Source organism: Petaurus breviceps, unplaced genomic scaffold, assembly GCF_028583685.1.
Source record: "Petaurus breviceps papuanus isolate PSGF00001 unplaced genomic scaffold, PetGlider_PUasm1.0 90825, whole genome shotgun sequence".
NCBI classification, from domain to species: Eukaryota; Metazoa; Chordata; class Mammalia; order Diprotodontia; family Petauridae; genus Petaurus; species Petaurus breviceps.
The window spans coordinates 10,944,366-10,969,096 of NW_027187353.1; the positions used below are offsets into that span (position 1 = coordinate 10,944,366).

General features: G+C 42.3%; 3 protein-coding genes across 8 annotated transcripts in view; 2 read left to right on the top strand and 1 right to left on the bottom strand.

Moving 5' to 3' along the window:
• The window catches only part of CHUK (component of inhibitor of nuclear factor kappa B kinase complex), a 36,717-nt gene extending 28,596 nt beyond the window's left edge, over positions 1-8,121 (bottom strand). Inside the window, exons 1-6 of one of the 3 annotated variants that reach the window (XM_069071290.1) lie at positions 7,934-7,949; positions 4,155-4,249; positions 3,014-3,171; positions 2,471-2,585; positions 1,640-1,709; positions 892-980 (exon numbers count right to left, since the gene is read on the bottom strand). In XM_069071290.1, the coding sequence (XP_068927391.1) occupies positions 892-980; positions 1,640-1,709; positions 2,471-2,539 (228 nt within the window). In that variant the 5' untranslated portion in view covers positions 2,540-2,585; positions 3,014-3,171; positions 4,155-4,249; positions 7,934-7,949. Of the gene's footprint in view, positions 1-891; positions 981-1,639; positions 1,710-2,470; positions 2,586-3,013; positions 3,172-4,154; positions 4,250-7,933 lie in introns of all 3 variants that reach the window. The other 2 variants (XM_069071289.1, XM_069071288.1) reach the window with 2 other exon arrangements.
• The window catches only part of CWF19L1 (CWF19 like cell cycle control factor 1), a 348,038-nt gene that overhangs the window by 302,029 nt on the left and 21,278 nt on the right, over positions 1-24,731 (top strand). For 2 of the 4 annotated variants that reach the window (XM_069071291.1, XM_069071295.1), the window contains exons 1-4: positions 17,442-17,568; positions 18,184-18,268; positions 21,675-21,753; positions 22,425-22,526. In XM_069071291.1, the coding sequence (XP_068927392.1) occupies positions 17,546-17,568; positions 18,184-18,268; positions 21,675-21,753; positions 22,425-22,526 (289 nt within the window). In that variant the 5' untranslated portion in view covers positions 17,442-17,545. Of the gene's footprint in view, positions 1-17,441; positions 17,569-18,183; positions 18,269-21,674; positions 21,754-22,424; positions 22,527-24,731 lie in introns of those variants that run through there. The other 2 variants (XM_069071293.1, XM_069071294.1) reach the window with 2 other exon arrangements.
• On the top strand, positions 11,683-17,186 carry BLOC1S2 (biogenesis of lysosomal organelles complex 1 subunit 2). The gene is made up of 5 exons (XM_069071296.1): positions 11,683-11,982; positions 12,305-12,421; positions 12,714-12,833; positions 13,631-13,735; positions 16,789-17,186. The coding sequence occupies exons 1-5, from the start codon at positions 11,928-11,930 to the stop codon at positions 16,818-16,820; spliced, it is 429 nt and encodes a 142-aa protein (XP_068927397.1). The 5' UTR covers positions 11,683-11,927; the 3' UTR covers positions 16,821-17,186.

Genomic DNA, 24,731 nt, shown 5'->3' on the forward strand with positions numbered 1-24,731 from the left:
CTTTTCAGTCTCTCTCCATATTACAGCCTCTCAGACATTCTCCCCAATTTTCCTTATTCATTCTAGATGCCCTGCTCTAGACTTTTGGCAATTCTCTAATTTTTTTTAGGTGGAGTAACCAAGACTGCAACTGGGATTCCTACTATGTATACACTGTGTGTTTATAGAAGAGGAAGAAATGCATATTTTAAAATGCTGCTTCTAATGCCCTTCCTGATAAAGCTTAGAAGAACATGTTAGGCTGATTTCTTTAGGGACAAGTCTGGAGTGACTGAAAAAACAAATCAACCCAAGACAATTATAGGCCTACTACTTTACATTAGCTTTTGTGCTAATCTATACCAATTCCAAAAATTTGTTCAGACTTGTTGCATTAAAACAAGGAAGAATATTGTCTTTCCATCTCTAACATGCTCTATACTAAGTATGCCCCCATGAAGAGCATGCCACATTTCACATTATGCCAAAGACAGTGAAAGTTTTATGCCAAATTTCAAAACACAGAGACAGCTTTACGCAGAAAAAAATGTTTTTTCATTCAAATGTATCCAGAAAATGACTCAAATTCCATTACTATTCATCAATACTGTGTATATTTCTTTTAAATCTACATATCTTTTAAAAGTCACTTGTTTGGGAAATAGAGAAATCAGAATTTCCAAATTTAACACTGAGCCAAATTAAAGGGTCTTTGGATCACACTTAAAATTTAGAGAGTATACAAACTTTTTTCTTAAATTAAAGTTGGTATAAAAATGTATCAATTATGCTTCATTTTTCCCCCAGAACAAAAATCAAAGACTTTAAAATACCTTGATCCTTCGCTAAGCCCAATAAGCTAGGTGTGTTACACTTAGCAGGCATGTAAAGGTCCTTCAGCATTTTACCTACCTTCCCACCAACATCCTGAAGAACTACATTTTCAGGTTTTAGATCTCTGTGAATAATTCTATTTTCATGCAAATATTGAATCCCCGACCCTAAATGAATATAAAAAATATATTTTGAGGGACTAACAACAACTTACTTTTATATAGCCATTTAAGGTTTTCCTCACAACATCCCTGTGAGGTAGGTAGTACAAGCTTTATTATTCCCATTTAATAGATGAGAAAACTGACAAAGATCAACTATTGAGTGTCAGAGCCAGGACCTGAACCCCAGTTCTCCTGACTCAAAACTCTCAGGCACACAATTTCAGGAAAGAACTCTCCTGGTTCACACATATCCATGAAGTTTCATGGTCACAGATGTTCACTTAAGGAGCCAGACACAAAAGTTCAAAATTGTGTTCATCAAGTCAAATGTATAATGGTGTTATATTAACTGGGAAAGGTAGCTTCTATTTACTAAGTTAAAGTTACAAAAAAGATGTATTCTATGTAGTTATCAGCCAAATAAGTTAGAACAATTCCTCTAATAAGCTGGAGATATTTTCTAGCAAGAAGTCAAAAGTCCAGCATTCAATTTTGTTTTGACAGTCACAAAGATTTTCAAATTCCAACTCGTGGTTCACAAAAGCAGACTACCATTTCTTCAGAGCGTCTGAAGTATTAACAATGTACACAGATTTCTTCCACTCATCAAAAACCCAGTATCAGTAACAATCAAAAATGATGGTAATTTATCAACTACATACCAATATCGCTAAGCAGAGAAAGGACTTGACTCTCTTTAAGTCCACAGCAATTTTCTGGTTTGTTGAGTAACTAAAGAAAGGAAATCGGAGTTTAAAAATATGTACTCTCTAAATAAATGTGTCACATGAATAACCATAGTCATACTCACTGGTAACTTTACCCTGAAGTAATACATAAGTCACACAAGAAAGCAAATTAGGGCCAAAAAAAGACGTCAGGAAAAAACACAACAAAAACTTGTACTGAGGCTATATAAATACCACACACCAGTGGACAGAAAAGGAAAAAAGCATTTGAATTTCTTTTTTTTTTTTTGCTTTTTGGAGGGCAATTGGGGTTAAGTGACTTGCCCAAGGTCACACGGCTAGTTTTTGTGTTAAGTGTCTGAGGCCAGATCTGAACCCAGGTCCTCCTGACTCCAGGGCCTCACTATGCCAGCTAGCCGCCGAAGCATCTGAATTTCAAAGAAGTTTAAAGACCTCAAAGATACCAGTTCCATAGCCCACACGGGCAGGTATCAATGGCAAATTTGTAAGGGAGGAAGGAGGCAGAGTGGAAATATGTCAGAAAGAAAAAGGAGAGGTGCTACCCATCAATTCCACTACTATATGACTAACACTCCTGACAAGTTTATTCTGGGTAGGCACCATATAAACCCTGGGATTTTGGTCACACTTTCCCACCACAAAAACACTATCATAAATCTATTAAACTATCAGCCCATCACTGTACAGCTATAAAGAATGTGAATCCTCCTACCAAATCTGAATCAACTAAACAAGTCAGTGACCAGAGTTACCCCACTCCCAATCCAGAGCAGCCCCAGATACCTTCCGAAGATCTCCCCCTGAACAGTACTCCATAGCTAGAAGAGGGACATCATTAATCAAGAAATTCATCTCCTCAGGAACATCACAGGCCTTTACAACACTGGGATGATTCAACCTAAACAGAAAAGAGCAAAATGCTAATAAAAAATTTCCCCCCATGTGGCACCACCTCATGGTGTTTCACCACAGGGGCCTACAAGTTTCCTGTAAACTTGCCCAGGAGGGAGGAGACAGTGTAGTGAAAAGAGCACAAGATTTGGAATCAGAAGAACTGGCCTCCCATACTGCTCTCCCACTCACTAGTCATGTGACCTTGAGCTAATTACCTTCCCTCAAAGGACCTTAGGGGGACTTAGACATGATTAGCCCAACGGTCCCTTCCAGCTCTGACAGTCTGTAAGTCTGTACTCAGATATGATGCAAACTTGCAGCCCAAAGAAGCAGGACTTTCAGAGAAAACATACTTAAAACTGCTGTCAATAATGGGAATCAGTTACAGAATGCCATTTGAAATTACCCTTGTGACCAGCAGAATGCCCTTACCAGATGGCTGGCCAAAGTTAGTGTCCAGATGTGAAATGGAATTTTTCTCTTTTCAAAATTACTTGGCTAGTATGGGCACTGGACCTATAACCCTGGCCTCATCAGCACTGTGCACTCGCCAGCCACTTCTCCACTCAAAGTATGCTGTCTGTCCCAATCTATAAGGGAAGGGATATTTAACATATATAACTCCTGCTTAAAAAGCCACAGTAAACAGAACTAAGAGGGATCTTAAAGTTATTGAGTCCAACTCTTCTAATCAATTACAATGATGTTAATAATACTATAAAGCATACTGAAATATATCAATAACAACTGATGGCATTGTCCATTCCCTATTATAAAATTTCATTAACTGAAAAGAATACAGGAAAAAAGGGGGATTGGAAGAATGGTAACAATTTTCTATCAGTTAATGGGAAGATTCTTCTAATGTTGCAAATCTTTCTAAAATATATTTTATCTTACTGAAATTATAAGAATAAAGCAAAAATAAAGGAATCTTCATGTTTCAGGATATTGGAGGGCTAGGCCATCATTTCTAATACCAAATGACATTATTTCCTCTCAAGTGGCAGGCCACATGATATGGTTAAAAAAAATATAGTGAACTAGGAATAAAAGACCTAAGTTCAAATCACTCTGTGATTTACTAATTGCACGACCTTGGGAAAAGTTACTCAATCTCTCTAAGCCTTCTTCCCAGGATTGTTATAAGATCCTAGGAGAAAAAATATAAAAGTACTCTGAAAACCATTAAATACTAAATGATAACAAGACAAGCTTATATCAGGGACCATCCCAAAAGAGAGTATGCACAACATGGTGGTAAAGTGCATAAATCAGAACAGGCCTGCACAACATGCGGCCCAGGGAATTAGAATTGAATTAGAATGTATGATTGAGCCCTCAGAGTGCAGACAATTTATACACACAAACACACACTATACTCAGATACAGTTTCTATTTCTATACTGGGGCTATTCTCTTTTTTAATGGAAATATATATATATATATATATTTTATAATGCAAAAAATAAAAACAAACCCAAGCCTAAGATAGTTCTCAGACTTCCACTGTCAGGCTCTGGCCTTGGCATACTAAGGGTAGGTAGAAATGTAAGCCCCCAAATACACTCACTTCTTCATGATCTGGATTTCATGGCACCACCGGTCTTTATTTTTTGCACTTAGCTCCAGGCGGCAAGATTTAATAGCTATTTTGTTACCAAGTTCCTGAAAAAAAGAAAAGAAGGATTGAAAGGAAGAAGTTATATTCTTGCACAGAACAGTCCAAGTTTCAGGCTTCCAACCCTTGATACTTTGCCCATTTAACCCAAACCTCATGCTGACTCTCCCTGGTTGGAATTCTATCAAACCTACCTCATCATCTTCAAAATTGGCCTTCAAATATATATATATATATATATATATAAAACAGGATGTAGGTACCCATTCACTTAAGTCATTTCACTGATCCTCTACCTCCAATCACAATGTTCTTTCACAAACAATACCAGAAAATAGATCATCTTTTTCTCATCCCTTTTCATTTATTAATACGTAAGGTTCAAGACTGTCAGAAAGCCAGAGACCTGCCTACAGATTGGACATAGGATACATACCAGCATAACTTGGTCTCAGTAAAAATAAACATTCTAATCCTGCATTTCTAATGCAAGTAACTGGCATGCCACACCTGTCTATGATAATTCTATAAGGTCAAGTTGCAACTATCCTCACTCACAGAATCAAGACAGCAGGCTGTAAATGTGTTCCATGTGGCAGACGTGATGAGGTCTTTGAGAATGTCACACAAAATTAAAAAAAAAATTATAGAAGACCAGTACATGATATGATATGATCAGCAACTCCAAATGCAATATGCAGCAATTCTGGGGCTCTGATATTAGACCAAAAATCTCTTTACTGTATAATTTAAATTCCTTGTGGGCAAAAACTGTTTTACTTTTTTTGTCTTTGCATTCTCCAGAACTTAGCACAATTTTTCTTTTGCACAAAGCAGGTAACTAATATTTGCTGAGCTAAACTGAAATATAAAGCAACATCATTTGTAATGATAAGAAGCTAGAAGCAAAACATGTCCAACATGTTTTTTCCAGCTGAAAAAACTATACCCTATGAAAGTAATGGACTATTATTTCATTGCAAGTAACCATGAAAAAAAATTTCAGAAACACAAGACCATGCAGTGATACAAGCTGAAGAAAAAAAGACGAAAGAACAATATATGATGATTGCAACAATGTAAAAAATGACCTCAAGTCAAAAACAATAGATAGTGTAAATATGAAATAGCTAAAGAACATATTCTTTCTGTTAAACTGTAAAACTGGAAAGTGATATTTACTATCAGTCAATCATTCTTAGATGGTTTTGCTTTCACTTTTCAGGGAATGAATTTTGTAGAGGATTTGAGTGTTAGGGGTAGAGTAGCACCTTATATTACAACAAAATGAATCAATAAAAAATTTGTGTTAAATGAATTTAATTACTGAGGTTTGTTAAACATCATCATCATGTATGCCATAATGAGTAAAAACAAATGATTTCTTAAATAAAATACCTGATTTTATATTTTGTGATTGAAATGTTTTGTTTTTTTTAATACTACATTAGGACAGATTGTTTCATGGCTTGAAACAAGGTTTCAATACAACCCAACAAAAATTCTGAAGAATGCAAGTATAACCTTGATTTAAGCTATATTAAGTTCAGAGCTATAATCACAAAAAAGAGTTACCACTTCTCATCATTTATGACTCAAAACAATGTAATTATTTAACTTCTTAGAAACATTTTATAGATGAGTCAAAGCAAACAAAGAAAATGTATCATGAAAGCACAGCTCAATGCCTGGTACATAATTAACATTTGATGAATGCTTGAAGACTTGATTAAACAACATATGAGACAAAATGGTATATATAGTTTAATCTTCATCTCTCCTCTGTTTGGAGAATTAATGGCACACTGGAGCAAGGTGTTAAAAAACACCAAAAGGAAGTGAGAAGAAAATGAGGCCACAAACAAAACCAAAAGAAATCCGATGCAGGCTCCTGCAAGACAAAGGACTGGATCTGGAGCAAGAGGGGGTGTGTTCCAATCCCAGCTGTTACTTCATTTGTTAACTTTAGGCAAAATCACCTAAGTCTCAGTTTCCTTATCTGTAAAAGGGGAGTGGGAATAGGGAGGAACTTCCTTCCAGCTCTAAATTAATGAAACTATAAAAAAGGACTCAGGAAAGAAAACTGAATAGGCAGAAAAGTAGAAGCCCAGGAAATCTAGTGTCCGAAGCCAAAGCATGGACGTGCAACTGTTTAATCCTATCCTCTTTCAACTACCTCTTCAGGACCTTTCTCCATCAACCTCACTGATTCCTTTCAATCTACAAACATGCTCAGGTCTCCTAGACTCTATACCTCTCATAGTCTCAATAACTTCCACCTACTTGAATCACCTCCCTCTACCCTTTCACTTTTAAACTTCTTGAAAGAGAAGTCTATACTACTCAGTTTCCATTCCATCAATTTCTAGTACCTCTGTGACCCTTTCCAATTTTATCACTCCCAATCCAGAAACTGTCCAATCTCTCTACTTCCACATTCATAACTCAATTTTTCCTTAAAGTAGGAGACTAAATCATCTACTTCAAGACCTCTGAAAGCTTGGGAGCAGGTAGTGAGCTGTGGAAAGGAAAGAAAGGTTTGGACAATAGTTTCAGGGAATAATGGGAGAGAATAAAGGAGAAAAGGATGTTAAGAGAGTAGATTTTTAAAGTTCGAGATATTGGATTTGGTACTGTTCTGTGACATTGTGAGGTCTAAGGTAGGACCATCATGGTTTGTGGCTGAAGTTGGGATGGGAAGGTCACAAATTTTTAACACAGGAGATAACATGCAGCTAATTTTTACATACTGCTTAAAGGTTTGTAAAAGTGCTTTACATGTGATTAACTCATCTGATTCTCACAACAACCCTGTTACGTGCTATTATTATCATCATTTTACTGATGAGAAATTAAGCGACTTGCTCAGGGTCACACAGTCTAAGGCAGCATTCAAATTCAAGTCTTCCTAACTCCAAGTACCATACTCTATCTACTATACCACCTAGCTGTCTCTGTACTGTGTCTAACTTTGTTCTGTCAAGCTCCTAGACTATATCACCAACTGCCTCTTTCTTTCCTCACCTCTGATACTTAGCACAGGCACATACACATTACAAGAGCTAACCAAGCCATAGCACAGCCTGTTCAATCTTCTCTTCTTCACACTCCCCTCTCAAATCAATTAAATTATCTAAGTTAAATTATCAAGTGGCTGCCAAGGGCCAGGCACTGAGCTAAGCACGGGGAATAAAAAGAGGGGGAGACAGTCCCTGCTCTGAAGGAGCTCTAATGATGGTGGGAAGAACACGCTACCAGTCTAACAATGTCCAACAGCCTGCAAACAGCCAGGTACCACAGGGACACAAACGCTTGCGAGCACACACGCACACTCCCACCCAGCCCTGCATTTCCCCCGATCCTCCAGACAGAATCAATCACAACCTTCTTCACTGTCAATCAGGACAGTAGTGTGGCACCGGATGGGGCCATGTCACCCGTAAGGAATCACGATCAGTGTCACACCAAGGGTGTCACACGCGTGATCCCCGAGGCATCAGTCACCGCCGGTCCCGAGGGCGAGGCGTGCACACCCTAAGACAGGGCCACACCCACAGGGGCACCCCTGGCACGGCACCCACCAACACAATCACGCCCCGTGAAGCTCACACACACTCACTCACACACACACACACACACACACACATACACACAGGCGCGCGCGCACCCAGACAGCTCCCCCCGAACACATACACCGGACACCCCCTACCCCCGCCCCGCCGCAGCCTCACCCGGTGCTGGTAGAGACAGACGTTCCCGAAGCCGCCCGTGCCCAGCCGCTCCCGCATCTCCCAGGGCCCGCCCGCGCCGGGCCGCAGCCCTGGGGGCCGGTCCATGGGCGGGAGCGGGGTCGGCCGTAGATTCGGCCGCCGCTTCCAGGCCGGCTCACGGCCCCAGCCGCCGCTCCCACCGACACTATCTTCTCGTGAGAGTTAACGTCACATCCGGGCGTGGAAAAAGCAGGAAATAGCCCATTTCCTTTGGCCTAGCGTTCACCGTCCTACGCGCCCCGCCCCTGCTTCACGTGTTCGAGGCCCCACCCACTTGCTATCTCACCTCCGGCTTCTCCAGCCTCGAGCACGGCGCCCCCTGCTGTTTGACCTGAGCTCCTGCAAGCGCCCCCGGGAGATGGGTTTTGCGATCTGGAGCAAGGACGGTAACTGGAGCGCAGAGGGGCTACGGGAGGGGTTGGGATGTAGAGCGAGTCACCCGACCGGCCTCTTAGCGCCCACCCAATCAGAAGCTCTGTAAAAGTGTAATGGAGTGTCCAGCCTGCTGAAGCTGCCGCTTCGGACCTCCAAATCAAGCCGTCAGCGAGCCTTTATAAAGCACTCAGGGCCAGATCCTTAGGGTCCGGCCACTGCAGCTGGACCGGCAAAAATGCGGGCGCCAGCGCCGGCAGAACGTGCCTTCCGCTACGATCTCTGCAGGGTCATGGCCCGCTTTGGCAGTCCGGTGAAGGCTGCGGACCCCTTTCTCAGATTAATGTTCTTAAATGATCAAAGGAAATGCTGAATTTCAGTTAGAGGTTAGTGAAAATGAAATTATTTTGTTTTGTTACCCAGCCCAGATTTATCTAGGGTCAGAGTTTATGTCCACAGACCTAGACCTCAGGTTAAAAACCCCTTGTGCCAGGGGATACATTTCCGCAGGCTGCAGAAAAAAAAATGATAAAAAAAATTTTAATGTTAGTAATGGAGGAAGAGAGACACTGAGAACAAGGAGAATCAGGAAAAGCTCCAACCTAGAGTGAAAGAAAGGAGAGGAGAGAGGGCGTCAGAGGCATGGGGAGCCCCTTTTGTAAAGACAGAGGTGGGTGATGGATGAATAGCATAGAAGGAGCAGTAAATGGGCCGGTTTGACCAGAGTGGATGTGTGTAAGGGGGAGGAGTGTGGAATCAGGAAAACTAAGGAGTTTGTACTTTATTCTGAAGGAAGTGAGGATCCACTGAAGTTTCTTGAGCAGAGATATGACATGGATGACACTTGACTAAAAGAAATTTGGCAGGTGTATAAAAGGTGAATTTAAGAGGGGAATGAATTAATGCAAATGGGCTAACTAGGGTGACTTAAAATAATGAGATCTTGAACTAGGATCTAGGGGGTATGAGTTGAGAGAAAGGGGGCGGATGTGAGATGTTAAAGAATCTTGGTGGAATTGGCAAGACCTTGCAGTTTGATTGGATATGGGGAGTGGATCAGAGAGTTAAGTCAAACATGACCTGTATAACTCCCACTGATTAGAAGAAGCTGCACCCTTAACAGAAAGAGAAGGAAACTGAGGACATCACCATTCTCCATTCTTCAGTCACTAACAGTCATAATCTCAAACTCATTCATACTTTTCTTTTATTGTCCCAGACATATAATTAGTTGCCATATGTTATCAATTCCACCTCCACACTTCTCACATTAGTCTCTGGCTCTCCATTCATGTTAGTTCTAGTATAGCAGATGGAGTGCAGGACTTAGAATCAGGAAGACCTGGGTTTAAATCTCGTCTCATGCAGCTTTAGTGAGATAGTCAGTACACTTCTCTGCACAATTCACTACACTTATATATTATGAGGAAACTTAAGTTTCCCCATATGTAAAATGAGGAAGTGTAAACTGGTCTTCTCCATGCCCTCTAGGGTCTCTTCTACCTTAAATCTTTGATCTACAGTAATTATATACTGCTCTTCTGCTTCCCCTGTGAAAATCTTTATAGGGCACACAAATCTGACCACCGTCTCTGCTCAAAAATCTTTAGTGCTCCCTTTTTCTTCAAGGATAAAATACCAATTCCTGAGCAAAGCATTTAAAATCCTCCACAATCTGACTCTAACCAGATTTTCTAGCCTTATTTTATTTGACTGTGATATGCATATTACATTTTAGTGAAATTAAACTCCTTTCCTAAACTCAATATTATATCTTCCACCTCCATAAACTTGCACAGGCTTGGAACATGCTCTATCCTCAATCACTCAGAATACTAATTTGCCTTCAAAGTTCAGTTCAGGTGCCATATTTTCAATGATAGCTTCCTTGATCTTATCAGTAATTAATGTTTTTCTCCCACCTCAAATTCTCTTTATTTACATATCTGTATACATATTATGCTCCCCAGCAAAAGGTAAGCTTCTTGAGTAAAAATTGTTGTTGCTTTTGTTCTTTTGCGGTTTTTTTCTTTGTAACTCCAGTCCTAGTGCCTGGCACTTTTTCTTGGGTCAGCTAGTAATTTCTGAAACCTTGGCAACTGATTTGTATAGTATATACAAATATAGTATAGTCTTAGGTTTGCCTGAGGGTATCGAAAGGCTGAATAACCCACTCATACTGCTAGTACTTTGGCTGGGGCTGTATTTAATTCGGGTCTTTCTAAAGCAGCCCCCCCCCCTTTTTTTTTAAACTATGCCACTCTCCCTAGAACGTAGTAGCTGGTTAATAAATATTTACTGAATTGTTGAATCTGAGTTTTGTTACACTTGCACGACATTGGGAACATACACAACCCTTTCTGGGCTTCAGTTTTCTCATCTATTACATGAAGGAATTGGACCAGATGTTTTCTAAGGTCTCTTTTGGTTCTAAATCCTAGGATTCCTCCTCTGACCTTTGGGCTGGCCCTTGCCTGCATCCTATGTTCTACTCCCTTCTTAAGCTGGTCTTTGTGAAGATCAAATGAGATCATAATTGTAAAGCACTTTGCACAGTGCCTAGTAGGTAATAATCGCTATATAAACCTTAATTATCATCATCACCATCATCATCTTCAAGCCTTCAAGAGCTGGATCCAATCTAACTCAGTCTTGCCCTGCCCATCCCACCTATCTTTCAATGGACAGGGGCTTATCCGAGCACTGAGAGTGGGAGGGTATAGGGAGAAATGAGCAGAGGAAAGGGCTGGAATCCCCGCCCACCAGGAACGTGGAAAATTATATAGCTAAGAAGACTGAGAAGGTTGGGCAGCTTGCCTCAATTCTCCCACCAGTCACCATCACGGCTTCTGCCTTCACCCAGATGACCTCCAACTGACCCAGCCCGTATAGCTTGTTTGTTTTGAGTGGTTTGCATGTTTTCTCCCCCATTATATTGAACCCCTGGACCGCAAGGGCTGCTTTTGCCTTTCTTTGCACGCAATGCGCTTAGCAACGCACCTGGCAAACAGCAGGCGTTTAATAAATGCCGTTGACTTGGGCTGAACCTGGAAAAAGCAGCGTGTCTGAAAGCCAAAGGAAAAAAGTGTCCAAGAGGAGAGAGAGTACGGTCAGCTGGGTCATTAGGTGAAGAGGTTAAAGATTAAGACTAAAGGAAAGGCAATCAGCCAATCAATGAACTAGCATAGAGAAGAAGGCGGGACGGGAAGAGAGACACACCCCACGGCGGAAGAAGGCTATCAAATTAAGACCGCGGGGGCGGGGCCAAGGAAGGGAACCGGAAAAGGAACCCAGAAGAAAACCTTATAGGGCGGGGCCAAGAGCGGAAACGGTTGGGGGCAGTGACTGGGAGGGGCGGGGTCTTGAGAGAAATCTTGAAGCGGAGCTATGTAGAGTAGGGCCAAGAGCTTCAGCAGTGGGGGGAGGGGGAGGGGCAGGGCAGAAAGGGAAGGCGGATCCTAGACCACAAAAGAGAGCTCTGGGTTAGGTGGGGAGAAGCGGTGAGGTGTCGCTCTCCTCCGGCGCATGCGCGCAGTCACCGGAAGGCCTGTGGCCGGCTTACGGAGCCTGAAAAGGCTCAGGCATGGCGGCCACAGCGGAGGGCGTCCCTGCAGCCCAGCGGGAGGGTCTGAGTCGAGGTAAAGGAAGGGTGGGCCTTGGGGACGAGACGACCCTCGCCCTCTGATCTTTGGGAAGGAGCGGGCGGCTGGAGTTGAAAGAGGCCTGGGGCGGGACGGGGCGGGGCTGTCCAGAGCTGAGGTGGCGGGGCGGGGCGAGTAGAAAGGAAGAGGGAGGGGCGGGGCGCCGCCCGGACGGCGATCCGCCGCCCCCTCCTCGCCCTCTCCCCTTATCTCCCTCTCCCCCCCTTCCCCTTTTCCCCCTTCATTGTCCCCTTTCCCTTCCCTCTCACCCTCCTCCTCCCCTTCCCCCTCCCCATCCTTTCTCCCTTCCCCGGCCTAGACGATGCCGTGGTGGAGACGGCCGAGGAGGCCACGGAGCCCGCCGAGGCGGACATCACGGAGCTGTGCCAGGACATGTTCTCCAAAATGGCCACGTACCTGACAGGCGAGCTGACAGGTGAGGCAGGGCCCCCCGGCAGCCCCGACAAACGTGGGCCGGGCCCCACCCTCGAGGAGTCCACCCTCAACTTCGTGTAGGGGATCTGGACTGGGCGTTTGGAGGCCGCCGTCCAAAGGACCCCACCCCCACCCCCTTCGTTTATAAGCAGCCCTTGCCCAGCTTGGCTGCCCGGTGGAGTGGGGGGGGGGATTAGAAACTGTGTCCTGACCAGCATTTATCTTCAGCCTCAGAATCTCTTTGCTGAAGTATGATGCCCAAGGTTTAACCACCTTTTTTCTTTGTTTTAAAGCCACCAGTGAAGATTACAAACTTCTAGAAAATATGAACAAACTGACTAGCTTGAAGTATCTAGAAATGAAAGATATTGCAGTAAACATAAGTAGAAATCTAAAGGACTTAAACCAGAAATGTAAGTATTTATCTTCTCAGTCAATAGGTATTGGGGCCAGTTCCTGTTCTGGGGTTTACAGCCTAGTTATGGAAACATAAAGGGAGTTAGGATGGGGGGTGGGGGAGATGGAGTGCTCTTTTCACAGCCTTAATCCCTTCATTTTTCCTGTGTGGAAGTTGACACTCAGGTTAAATGAATGCCATGGTCATGTAACAGAATTGGGACTAAACCTGGATGCTGACTCCAAATTCAATTCCCTTTATACCATGTTTCATCAAGACAAAAACAGAACTTGATCACTTATCACAGCTTACCAACTAGAAAATATTCTTACTAGTATTTAGATTCCTTTTCCTATAATGTATCATACCCTTACACCAGGGGCTATAGAGACAGCGTAACATTATTACTGATCAGGAGGAATGGTCCTAGGCCTGGTATTTTCTACTTTTTGCTGATGATAAAACTGTTAAATTACTTGCCTGTGGTCTTATGTCTAATTAGTAGTAAAGACCTTAATCCAAACCTTCTAACTCCAAAACCAGTACTCTCTTTCTTGCAAAGGACCATTTCTTTCCTGCTAATCTCTATAGGACTCCCACCTATAATCAGCATCATAGGTGCCATCCCTTTTCTTATCTCTCAGGGAGTTCATTATACCCATGGAAAGGGATGTTCTCACAGCAGTTGTTTTGGTTTTTTAATAAGAGTGCAACAAGGAGAGGTCAGTCTGGGCATGCTTGTAGAGCTTCATGTCGTTATTGAAGATGATGTCTGTCTGTAGGCTAAGAGATCTGGTTTGTTTTTGTCTGTAGATGCCGCCCTTCAGCCTTATCTGGATCAGATCACTTTAATTGAGGAGCAGGTAGCTGCTCTTGAGCAGGCAGCTTACAAGCTGGATGCATATTCAAAGAAACTGGGTAATTTAATTGAGTAACTTGCTTGGAGAGGGATCGTATCATACACTAATATTTAAGCATGTATCAAGTACATCGTTGGGGGCAGATGTCGTGGTAGGCATTGGGTATACAAAGATAAAATAAAGACAGGTCTTACACTGTAGGAATTAGAATACACTCTGTTGAGATGAAAGAAAATATATGCAAAATATTAAAAACAAAATTATTCAAAATAATTGGGCAAGAGGGAAACTAGCAGCTGAAAACATCAGGACAGTATTCCTATAGGAAGTGGAATTTGAGCAGAACTTTGAAGGAAGATGGAGATTTTATGAGTCAGAAGTAAGAAAGGAGAGCACACCAGACATGGGATACAACCTGTACAAAGGTGCATTTATGGAAGATAAAATGTCTTATATAGGAAAAAACAAACAGATCTATTTGGCTTAAATGTAGGATTGTAAAGTAGAGTAATGTGCCTTCAACCTGGAAAGGTAGGTTGGACCCTGATTATGAAAACAGAGAAGGTGATAGTCTGTCTTAGAGGAAAGAGGGAGCCACTGGAGCTTCTTGGATCGGGGAACGATATAGTCAAACCTGTGTCATTAGGAATGTCCATTTGGCAACCGGAAGAAGAAACAGAGGCAGGGAAATGAATTTGTAATCTAATGCAAAAGTGTAAGTGATGAAGACTTGAGTTTGGGTAATAACTGTGTGACTGAACAGAATGAAATGGATGTGAGAGGTATGAAAGCAGAGTGAAGGATGATTCCATGGTTGCAAATCTGGGTGACTGGAAGGATGGTGGTTTCCATACGTGAAGGAAGGAAGTTCAGAAAAGGGTGGGTTGAAGGACTTGCAGAGAAGAAAAGGTACTGACTTTTGTTTGGGACATGTTGAGTTTGAGATGCCTCCAGGACATTCCTTTAGAGATGTACAATAGGCGGTTGGTGATGTGGAGCTGGATGTATAGGAATGGAGTTCTGCATAAAGTTGATAGTTAAACCCATGGGACATGATTGAGACCACCAGAAGAAAGTGTAGCAAGGGAAGAGTGTCCAGGATAGAGCCCCAACCTAAGCCACACATAGATAGGACCAGGACAATGAGCCTGTAAAGGAGACTGGGAAGGAGCAATCACATAGGCAGGAGAGACCGGAGGGGTGAAAACCCAGGACAGGAAGCATCTGGGAGCAAGAGGGAGGGAGGAGAGTCAGTGGGGTCAGATGCTACGGAATAGTCCGAAGTGGGGAAAGGCCCTCAGATCTGGTTATCTCAGATCAGTACCCTTTGGAGAGAGCTATGTCAAGGTTGAAGGTCAGATTGCAAAGAGTTAAGAGGAAGGCAACAGGTCTAAATAGTTTTGTTTTTGGTTTTTCCCTAGGAGTTCAGCATGAAATTGAGAGGAAATACAAGACAATCATTTGAGAAAGTGGGAGATTTTTTTTTTTTTAAGGATAGAAATGGGCCTATTTTTAAGTAGTTAAGAAAGACAGTGGATAAGGAGAGAGTCAACATTTGGGAAAGCTAGGGGATGATCACAGGGATAAGCTCCTGAAGTCTATGAAGAGGGGCTGATACCTGCATGGAAAAGGGCCATCTCATCTTTAAAGGTTTTAAGGTGATCTGGAATGTATACTTGAGGGGATGTGGGAACTGCCACAATTTTTTCAATGAAGTATTTAGTTTGATACTTGCTGATTTGGAAAGAAGGTTGTTGGTATAGGTGGCATGAGAAGACAGAAGGTTCAAACAGTTGCTCAGGTAAATTACATAAGAATCAGGGAAAACTAGAAGAATTAACATGGAATAGTGAGGGCCCCAGTTGAAATTATATAAAATAAATTTGTTATGGATTCAAGTTGCATGACTTCATTTATTGATGTGCAGCAGCTTGAATTTAGGAACACAAGGTTGGATGGAAATAATTTAGGATTGGAGTTTGAAAAAGGATGAGCCATCAAAATACAATGGGGTATGAGTAGCAAAGGACTTGGGTAGAGAGGGTAGAACTGTAATGGTTAACTATGGGGTCAAGATTTTGAAGGAAGAAAAGTAAAGAAGGAACATGACATGAAAAGTGTCTTGATGTTTAAAGCTTGCTGTTAGGTAGCTGAATGTTCTGAGGCATGGCTTCTTACGTGGAAGTCATGCAGGTCAGCTTTGCCCCAGCACTCGCTTGCCCTTTGAATAAACCTTCCACTCTTTGGACCTGGACTGGTGATTCCTGACGTGGAATAAGAGGGTTGTTTTTGATCCTCCCTGGAGGACACCTCAAGGGGTAATTTATTTGTAAAATGGATTGCTGAGAAGGTTCACCTTGAAGACTCTGGGGACTTAGGAGCATGAATGAGTCTTGCCAAAACTATTTTAAAGAAAAGTCATATTCAGTTATTCTGATTTTTTTCTTGTATGTTTTTTTCAAGCAGGAAGCTGGTATAGCTGTTAATTTGTTAACCACTCTGTTGTACCAGAGTGTTTACTCCATATCCTCATTTTCACCGTGAACTAACAGTTGAATACATTCTTGAGTTGCCTTTAATTGGCTAGAATGGGTCTGTCTCTTTAGGTGTGGCAGATTGAGCCCTCTATCTGGCTAGTTTTGTATCTGGAGCCACAAGAGGTCTATAACTATAATCAGAGGCTAAGGACCAGAGAGGTTGAATTCTAAAGAGGGATATCACTTGGGTGGTAATGTTGACCACAGTAGAGTGAACTTTGTAACCCTAAAAAGCCACTTTTGTAGTTATCCCTGAACATGGCTCCTTGGAGTGAGGTTCTGGAATATGGGGCCAAAAGGTTCTGTGCTGAAGCTCCAACCTCAGAGTGTATGTCCATGTAGGAGGTGGAGTAAGGCCTGCTGGCAAAGAGCTACAGGATCGAGGTGGGAGGAGATGTAAAATCCCATACTGAGCTCTATACTTGCACCTATACAGATGGTCCCTCACTTTAAACTACATATAAATGATTTGATTATATTTCAAGCCCGTGCTGAGATACTTTTTTTGCATTTGCTTAAAATCTTGTCTTCCAAAAAGTATTTGTTAATTAAAGTGTTGTTGTTTTCCCTGCAGAAGCAAAGTACAAGAAGCTAGAAAGGCGATGAAAGGATTCCTTAGCACAAAGACTGAAACTACAAGAATGTTTTATAAGAAATATGTGGATGGGACTTTATCGATAGGCTTCAGTTCCCAAAAGGGAGTGGTGCTGCTGACCCAAGGAGAATCCCAGCCTCGCCTCTGGCTGGATGTGTAGCTCTGGCCACCCCCATGTTTTCCTCAACCTGTCCCCCTGGAACCTCATCTTAGCGTGTGCTTCCTTGTGTGCCCTGGACCAAGGCTCAGAAATCAGGATCAACCCCGTCTGGAGCAGACACAGATGAGAGGCTCTAGGCTCCCTGTCTCCTCCCTTGCCCCACCCCCCTCATAACCTGTTCTTCAGCTTAAATAATAAATGCCAACATATGACCCTCTGTGATGCATCCTTCTGTCCGCCGGGCACTTCTCGGGGCCTTCTGCGGGCTGGACGCCGGGTTGGGCAGGGGCGGCGCGGAGCGTGGGGGCCCGGGACGGCAGGGGGCGTTTTCTCTAATAGAACCGCCCATCACCTTCTAGCTCCACCCTTAAGGCACGATCTGCCTGGCCCGGGGAGTGTGCTCCGCCCGAAAGCGAATGGTGTTGTCCTTCCGCACTCGCCGTACTACGTCCGGTTCGTAGGCCCCCAAGAGGGCGGGTCCGGGGCTCCAACTCAGGGCGCTTGCGCACTGGGCCGAGGCGTGAGTGCCGAGGACCCTCGCTCCGCTTCTCCTTCAGCTCCAGCCCGCCGGGCCGAATGGCTCAGAAGCACCTGCGTCTGTGAGTGACCCGGAACCGGAAACCCTTGCGGAGGTTTAGTTGGGGAGTGGGAATTAGGGTCGGAGAGCCAGGCCGCCGGGCGGCTTGCAGCCGGCCTCTCCTACCCAGCGCGCACTCCATTCATCCAGTATTTGCCCCGAGCAGGCGCCCCTCCCCTCCGCAGGCCCGGCCTTTTGGGGACCCTCCACCCTCGGGATTCCCTTCTCCCCACAGTAGTTTAACTGGGAGAAAAGCAGCGTGTCTGGAGGATGCGGAGTTACCGAGGGAGGGGGGGGGGGGCGTGACGGTACACCCAGGTCGGCAGCGTGGCTCCTGCGGGCCTCGCCAAAGCCCTGTGTGCTCGGTGCTGTCATTCTCCTTCCGTAGTTGGGGAACCGAGGTTAGATGACTCGCCCAAGGTGGAACAGCCCCTGTCTGAGCTGCCTCATCCTCAGTAGGAAAGACCCAGCAACTACAGGAGGGATTCCCGGGGGAAAGGACCCTCCGCGCCCCTTGGGGCGTGTGGGGGCCGATGGATGCAAAGGGAGCTTAAGGCCGGTGCCAGCGGGAGGCAGCCCCTGCCCCTGCTGCCCCAGAGCCTCGCCTTAGGTCCTGACGTCCGCCTCTTGCTTGCAGGCTGGCTTGTGGCGACGTCGAAGGGAAGCTTGACGTTTTATTCAACAGAGTCCGAGCAATCCAGAAGAAAAGTGGAAACTTCGATGTAAGATGTTTCTTTTCGTACACGGGAAAACGCACTGAGACAAGCGTCAGTTTTGTGGTTAGGGTTGTTGTAAGCCTGCCCTGTACTAGGTGCAGATTAAATAAAACGTCCAAAATAGATAACCTGGGGTCTAGATCAGCATTTCCCAACCATGGCCTTGCCATGTGACAGCCACAGGCTTCCTTAGCCACTTTGGCAGTTTTTGACTAGGGATTAGGGAGTGGAATTGATGGTGACTCCAGGAGAGAAGAACATTTAGGGGGAGGGGGGAGTCTGAGTGTAGAATGTTTTATTATTGTTGGATTGTTTGATAGGCCTGAAAACATAGACATTCCTTCTGTGTTTCATAGATTCAGCTCAACAAAATTTATTATCTGTTCTGTGCTAGGCAGGGGAGATAACAAAGAAAAAAACCACAGGATCTCTACTCCTGGAGCCCACATTGGGAGGTGGGAGGGGAGGAAATGTAACCTGTACGCAGATAAGTTAATGTAAAAGTTAGACAAGATGGAAGAGTGGCTCGAGAGGAGGGAAGTGGTACTATGGCTGGGGAATCAGGAAGGGTCTCTTGGAGGTGGCAGTTAAGCTGAGTTTTGTAGGGAAGTAAGCATTCCAAGAGTGTCAGTGGGGAGGGCAGGCAATCCAGGGCCAGGAGACAACCTGCACAAAGGTATGGAGGGAGAAGATAGGATATCACATGTGGGAAATAACAAATAGGCCAATGAAGTTGGAATATCAGCCCCCCAACATCATCGAAATAGTCATATTCCTTGTGAGTGACTAGTATGCACAGTAATGAGGAGCCATAATAATAATAGCTAACATTTATACAGTGTTTAAAGCTTGCAAAGCACTTTAAAATATGATCTCATTTGATCTTCACAACATCCCTGAGAGATAGATGCTATTATTATCCCTGTTTTATAGATAAGGAAACTGAAAGCAGATAGAGGTTAAGTCACTAATCCAGAGTCACACAGCTAGTATCAGAGGCCTGGCTTCTTGACTTTGGAACAGTCCTCTATCCTCTGAACCACCTTGCTGCCATAGTAGAAGACAAACTAGAGTAGAGTATAATTGGCAAAGATCTTGGAGAAGGTGATTTTTGAGCTGGGTTTTGAAGGACCATTTAAGGATCTATCCTGGGTCCTCTTTCTACATTTTCCCTTGATCTCATCAGCTCCTATTGATTTGATTATCATCTCCGTGCAAACAACTTCTCCAACATCTTTATCTCCTAAGCTCCAGTCCCATATCACCAGCCGCCTCTTAGATATCTTTCCATGGAAGACCCATTGGAATATCAAATGCAATTCTTTCCCCACCCCATAAACTTCCCTGTTTTCTGCTGAGGATATTATAATCCTTCTAGTATATCTTCAGAACCTTAGGGCCATTCCTCTACTCTTCTTCTCTGTGACTCCTCTGATTGAATGAATTGCCAAGTCTTGCTGGTTCTGTTTCCAGAACATCTCTCATGTCCATCCCTTTCCTTCCTTTCACATAGACTCTCATCAGCTCTCTCCAGGATTACTGCATAGTTTCCAAATTCTGATGTCTCTACAATCCATCTCCCACAGAGCTGCCAAACTAATATTCTTAAAATGCAGATCTGGCCACGTCACCCAACTACTAAACAGTCTTCATTGTTTTCCCATTGCCTTTTGGATAAAATATAAAGTCCTCAGCCTGGCATTTCAATCCATCTGTAACCTGATTCTCACTTACTTTTTAAGTGTTTTTTTTTTTTCCATGTTATTTCCTATCAGACTCTCTAGTCAAACTAGTTTATTAATTGTTAGGGACATTTCCTCTTTTCCCACCCCCATGCCTTTACATGAGTGTTTTCACATGTCAGGAATGCCTCCTTTCTCAACTCTACCTCATAGCTTCTTTCAGCAGCCCAGATGGCACTTCCTGCATGAAGTCCTTCCTGATTGCCCTAGTTTTTAGTACTATGCCTTTCTTGAAATCATGTTGCATATACTTTGTAACTATTTATCTGTGCATATGCTATAACCTTCCTCTATAAACCTCTTGAGTCCAGGAACCATTTTGGTTTTTTTGTTGTATCTCATCACTCAGCCCAGTACCTTGCACATGGTAGGCACTTGATAAATGTTTGTCAAGTTATAATTAATAGACAAGGGTTAATGGAAAGGAAGATACATTAATAACCTAGGCATGACTGAATAATGAATATATTCAGAGATAGCAAGTATATTGACTCAACTAGACAAAAAACTATTGGGGAGAAAGAAACAAGCAATGTTTTAATTCTGACATGTTACTTCAGTTACATTTAACAAACATTGAGTACCTTTCTGTGCAGAGTACTGTGGAGGGATACAGAAATTTAAAAGATATGTTGCCTGCTTTGAAGGAGTTGACAGTTTAATAGGTAGTATGCAGTAGCATAATCTTCTAACTTCTCAGCTGCCTGTAGTCACACACACATAAACACATGTGTCTCCCCATCATCAAAAAATCCTCACCTGGTCTGTCCATCCTTACTAGCTATTCTCCTAAACTAATTTAGAAAACTGTCTACAGTTGGTACTTCTGTTCTTTCTCTTCTAAATTTTCTGCTATTTAGCTTTCAACCTCATCATTTCAGCTGAAGCAACATCTTCCAGAGTTAGCTGTGATGATCTCTTTCTTAATTGTTATATCTCATGGCCTTTTCTCAATCCTCATCCTTCTTGAATTCTGCAGCCTTTGATACTGTCAGTCACCTCTTCTCTATGATATTTTTGTTTGCAAATAACTTATCCAGATTAAATGTTTTATGACCACTTTCAGAACCAATACAAAAAAGTAACGATAATTAGTTGCTGTTGGGTGTGACCTAGATATAGGAAAATCTAGATTGTCTGGAGAGATGCTTTATGAAACTTTCCTTAGCTCTTAGTGCTTTGTAATCATGTGTGACTTGAGTAATCAAATTCATACAACCCAGAACCATTTGGATAGTCAACAAAAATTTTAGAGACTAGTACTGGAGATTTAAATGTTGATAGCCTGATTTTTTTTAGTATGTTTCTTTCTATGACTGTGTTTTTAAGGAGAGAACAGAGATAGTTGAGTGCCATAAAGGGGCAAAAGGACTGATACTTAGAGAATATCTTGTTTGAGGAGAATATCTTCTCCCAATTTGAACTAGTAGTTACTTTGGTGATGGAAGATGGTATAGATTAGTGCTTACTAAGGGTCTGAATAGTTTATATTTGTGATTTAGATTACACAGAACATTCATAGAGTTAGAACCCAGTCACAGAATTGTTGCCCAAGTTATGCAGATTGGTTAAGGAGAACCCAATTTTGACTGTTTGGCAGCTGTTAAATATGAAGATTATACATTGACCATATTTGTGTTATATTTGTCTGCTTTAAAATCTCATTTTAGCTGCTGTTGTGTGTAGGTGACTTCTTCGGTTCTACACCAAGTACTGAATGGGAGGAATACAGGACAGGAGTCAAGAAAGGTACAGAAATTACTGCTTTGAAACTTAAGCATCAAAGTACTAAGGCTTCGTGGGCCTGGGATGTCTTACCTAACGTATTGTTGCTTATAGGCTTCCTCCTTGTGCCAGCTCAACTCAACAAGCATTCACTAAGAGCCTGCTATGTGCTAGCCACATACACAGACAAAATGAAATAGCCCTGCCCTCAAGGTGCTTACATTCTACTACAGCTTACATATTGGGAAGGAAAATGCTCAAATTGGTTGTGAATTTTATATTGTGAACCTCTCTCTAGAGTCTGTCCCAGAGAATACATTGTACAAAATAACCATCAATTGGACAAATCAAGTCTTCTGGCATTCTTCTTTCTTCCAGTTTTAGTACTGTTTTATTATGTCATTTACAACATCCATTTTTATTACATAAATTGGTTACCTCCATTCCAACAATACTTAGCAATGATCCACAAGTGTTTATTAAGTGCCTGTATGCCAAGCACAGTTATTAAATGTTGGGCACAGGATATAACCCAGAAGGGAGTTTGTATATCACAGAGGGCTGCTAGTGGGGTTGCAATGAAGATTTTTTTGCTTTTGATAAAAATGTTACACATTGTAGAAAAATTTTCTTATGCTCAGAAGCACATCCAGTAATTATATGATGTTTTTTATTATCTCTTTTCCTCTCCAAAGCACCTATTCAAACTTATGTGCTCGGTGCTAATGACCAGGAAGCTGTCAAGTACTTCCCAGATGTTGATGGATGTGAACTAGCTGAAAACATTACTTACCTAGGTATGGATCAGAAAAGGGTTGCAGTAGTGGGCTCTGTGGGAATATGGTTTGATAAAGTGGGCCTATGGCAACCCTCTCTGTCACAAAGGAGATAATAAGGGCGATTTCTCTGCCAAAAACCATGACCTTAGGGCCATACCTTCCTCTTTTTTTCTCCTTTCTCTGCTAACATTCCCTTATATGTAAACCCAATCTGTGCATACTTCTATTTATTAGGTTTTTTTCTCTAGATACATATGGTATCTTCCTTTATAGGTTCTTTGTAGTTAATTTGATTATTTATAGCAAATAGTAAATTCATTTATTCATCCAAAGCAGTAAACAAAAATTGGAGAATGTGTATAGTCTTTTCCAGTTTCCTATACTATTTCTGACTTCTGCTTTTTCAGTCTGATCCATTTTCTTTATCTCTAATGGTCTTCCTTTTACCAATCCTTAGTTTTGCCATGAACTTTTGGAATTTCCTTTCATTGTGTATTCCCCTAAGAATTACCCTTTGGGGTGTAGGTGTGTATAAATATGTATGTGAGGGTGTGCATATGTGTTTACATGTATACATAGATAGAGGGCACAGAACGAGTTGAAAATGAAGGGATGATATTTAAAAAAATAAAATTAAGAGGTGAGAGAGGAATTTATCGGGAGAAGGAGAAAGGGAAAGATAGATTAGGGTAAATTATCTCATATAAAAGAGGCAAGAGAAAACTGTTAACAGTGGAGTGGAAGAACAGGAAGGTAAAAGAGAATGGGACAGCCTTACTCTAGTTGAATTTGTCTCAATGAGGGAATAACATACACACTCAATTGGATATCTTACCCTACAGGAAAATAAGGGGAAGGGGATAAGAGGGGGGATGAGAAGGGAGGGAAGATTGGGGGAGAGGGTAGTTAGAAGCAAACACTTGAAAAGGGACAGTGACAAGGGAGAAAATAGAATAAGTGAGGGGCGGGATAGGATGGAGAGAAATAGAGTTAGTCTTTCACAAAATAACTACTATGGAAATGTTTTGCGTAACTTACACATGTACAACCTATATTGAATTGCTTGTCTTTTCAGTGGGGGTGGGTGAGGAGGGAAGAAGGGAAAAAATCTGGAACTCAAAGTTTTAAAAACAAATGTGTATAACTATATATATATATACATTTCCATATTTGCCATGTCACAAAAATAAAAAGAAAGTTAAAAAAAGGAAAAGAATTCTTTAACCAGGAAGACCTGAATCCATATCCAGCCTCAGACATTTATTAGATGTGTAAGCCTAGGCAAATAAAAAGGTGAAAATCTTAAAAAAAAAAAATTACCCTCTGGGACTCATTTCAATTTATCTGGTCATACAGAAGCCATTTGCCAAATAGTTGTGTACGGGGTCAGCACCATTATATGGAATCCTTTCTTTTCTTCTTCTTCTTTTTTTAAATTATTTATTTTTAGTTTTCAACATTTGCTTCCATAAGTTTTAAATTTTCTCCCCCTCCCTCCCCAAGATGGCTTGCAGTCTGATATGGGTTCTACACATACATTCCTATTAAACACATTTTCACATTAATCATGTTGCATAGCAGAATTATAACAAATGGGGAAAACGACGTGAAAAAAAAAAAGAAAATAGTTTACTTCGTTCTGCCTTCTGACTCCATAGTTCTTTCTCTGAATGTGGCTGGCATTTTTATGGAATCCTTTCTTTAGTTTTTTTAGTTCTTTAATTCCTATCGTTCTCATTTGTAGGGCAGTTCTCAGCCTAGTTATTACAATCTGAGAGGGAGAGTCCCATCCTACATAATAAAACTGTTCTCCGGGACAGAGTCATAGCAGCTGTGACAGGGCAGTTGGGGTACTTAAGTGATTCCAATGAAAGGTGAAGGACTTCAAGAGTAATAATGAAATACAGTTGTTTTTGTTTTGGGGGGGTTTTGGAGGGGGGAAGGCAAGACATTTGGGGTTAAGTGACTTTTCCAAGGTCACCCAGCTAGTAAGTGTGTCAAGTGTCTGAGGCTGGATTTGAACTCAGGTCCTCCTGAGTCCAGGGCTGGTGCTCTATTCACTGTGCCACCTAGCCGCCCCTGAAATAGTTTTTCAATAAGGCTTTTAAAAATAAGAGTAAGTGAATAATACATGAATTTAGCATTAAATGAGGTACCTATGAAGAATACTTAGTAGAACCCATTGCCAAACATGAAATAATCAGATTTTTTTCAAGATACTAA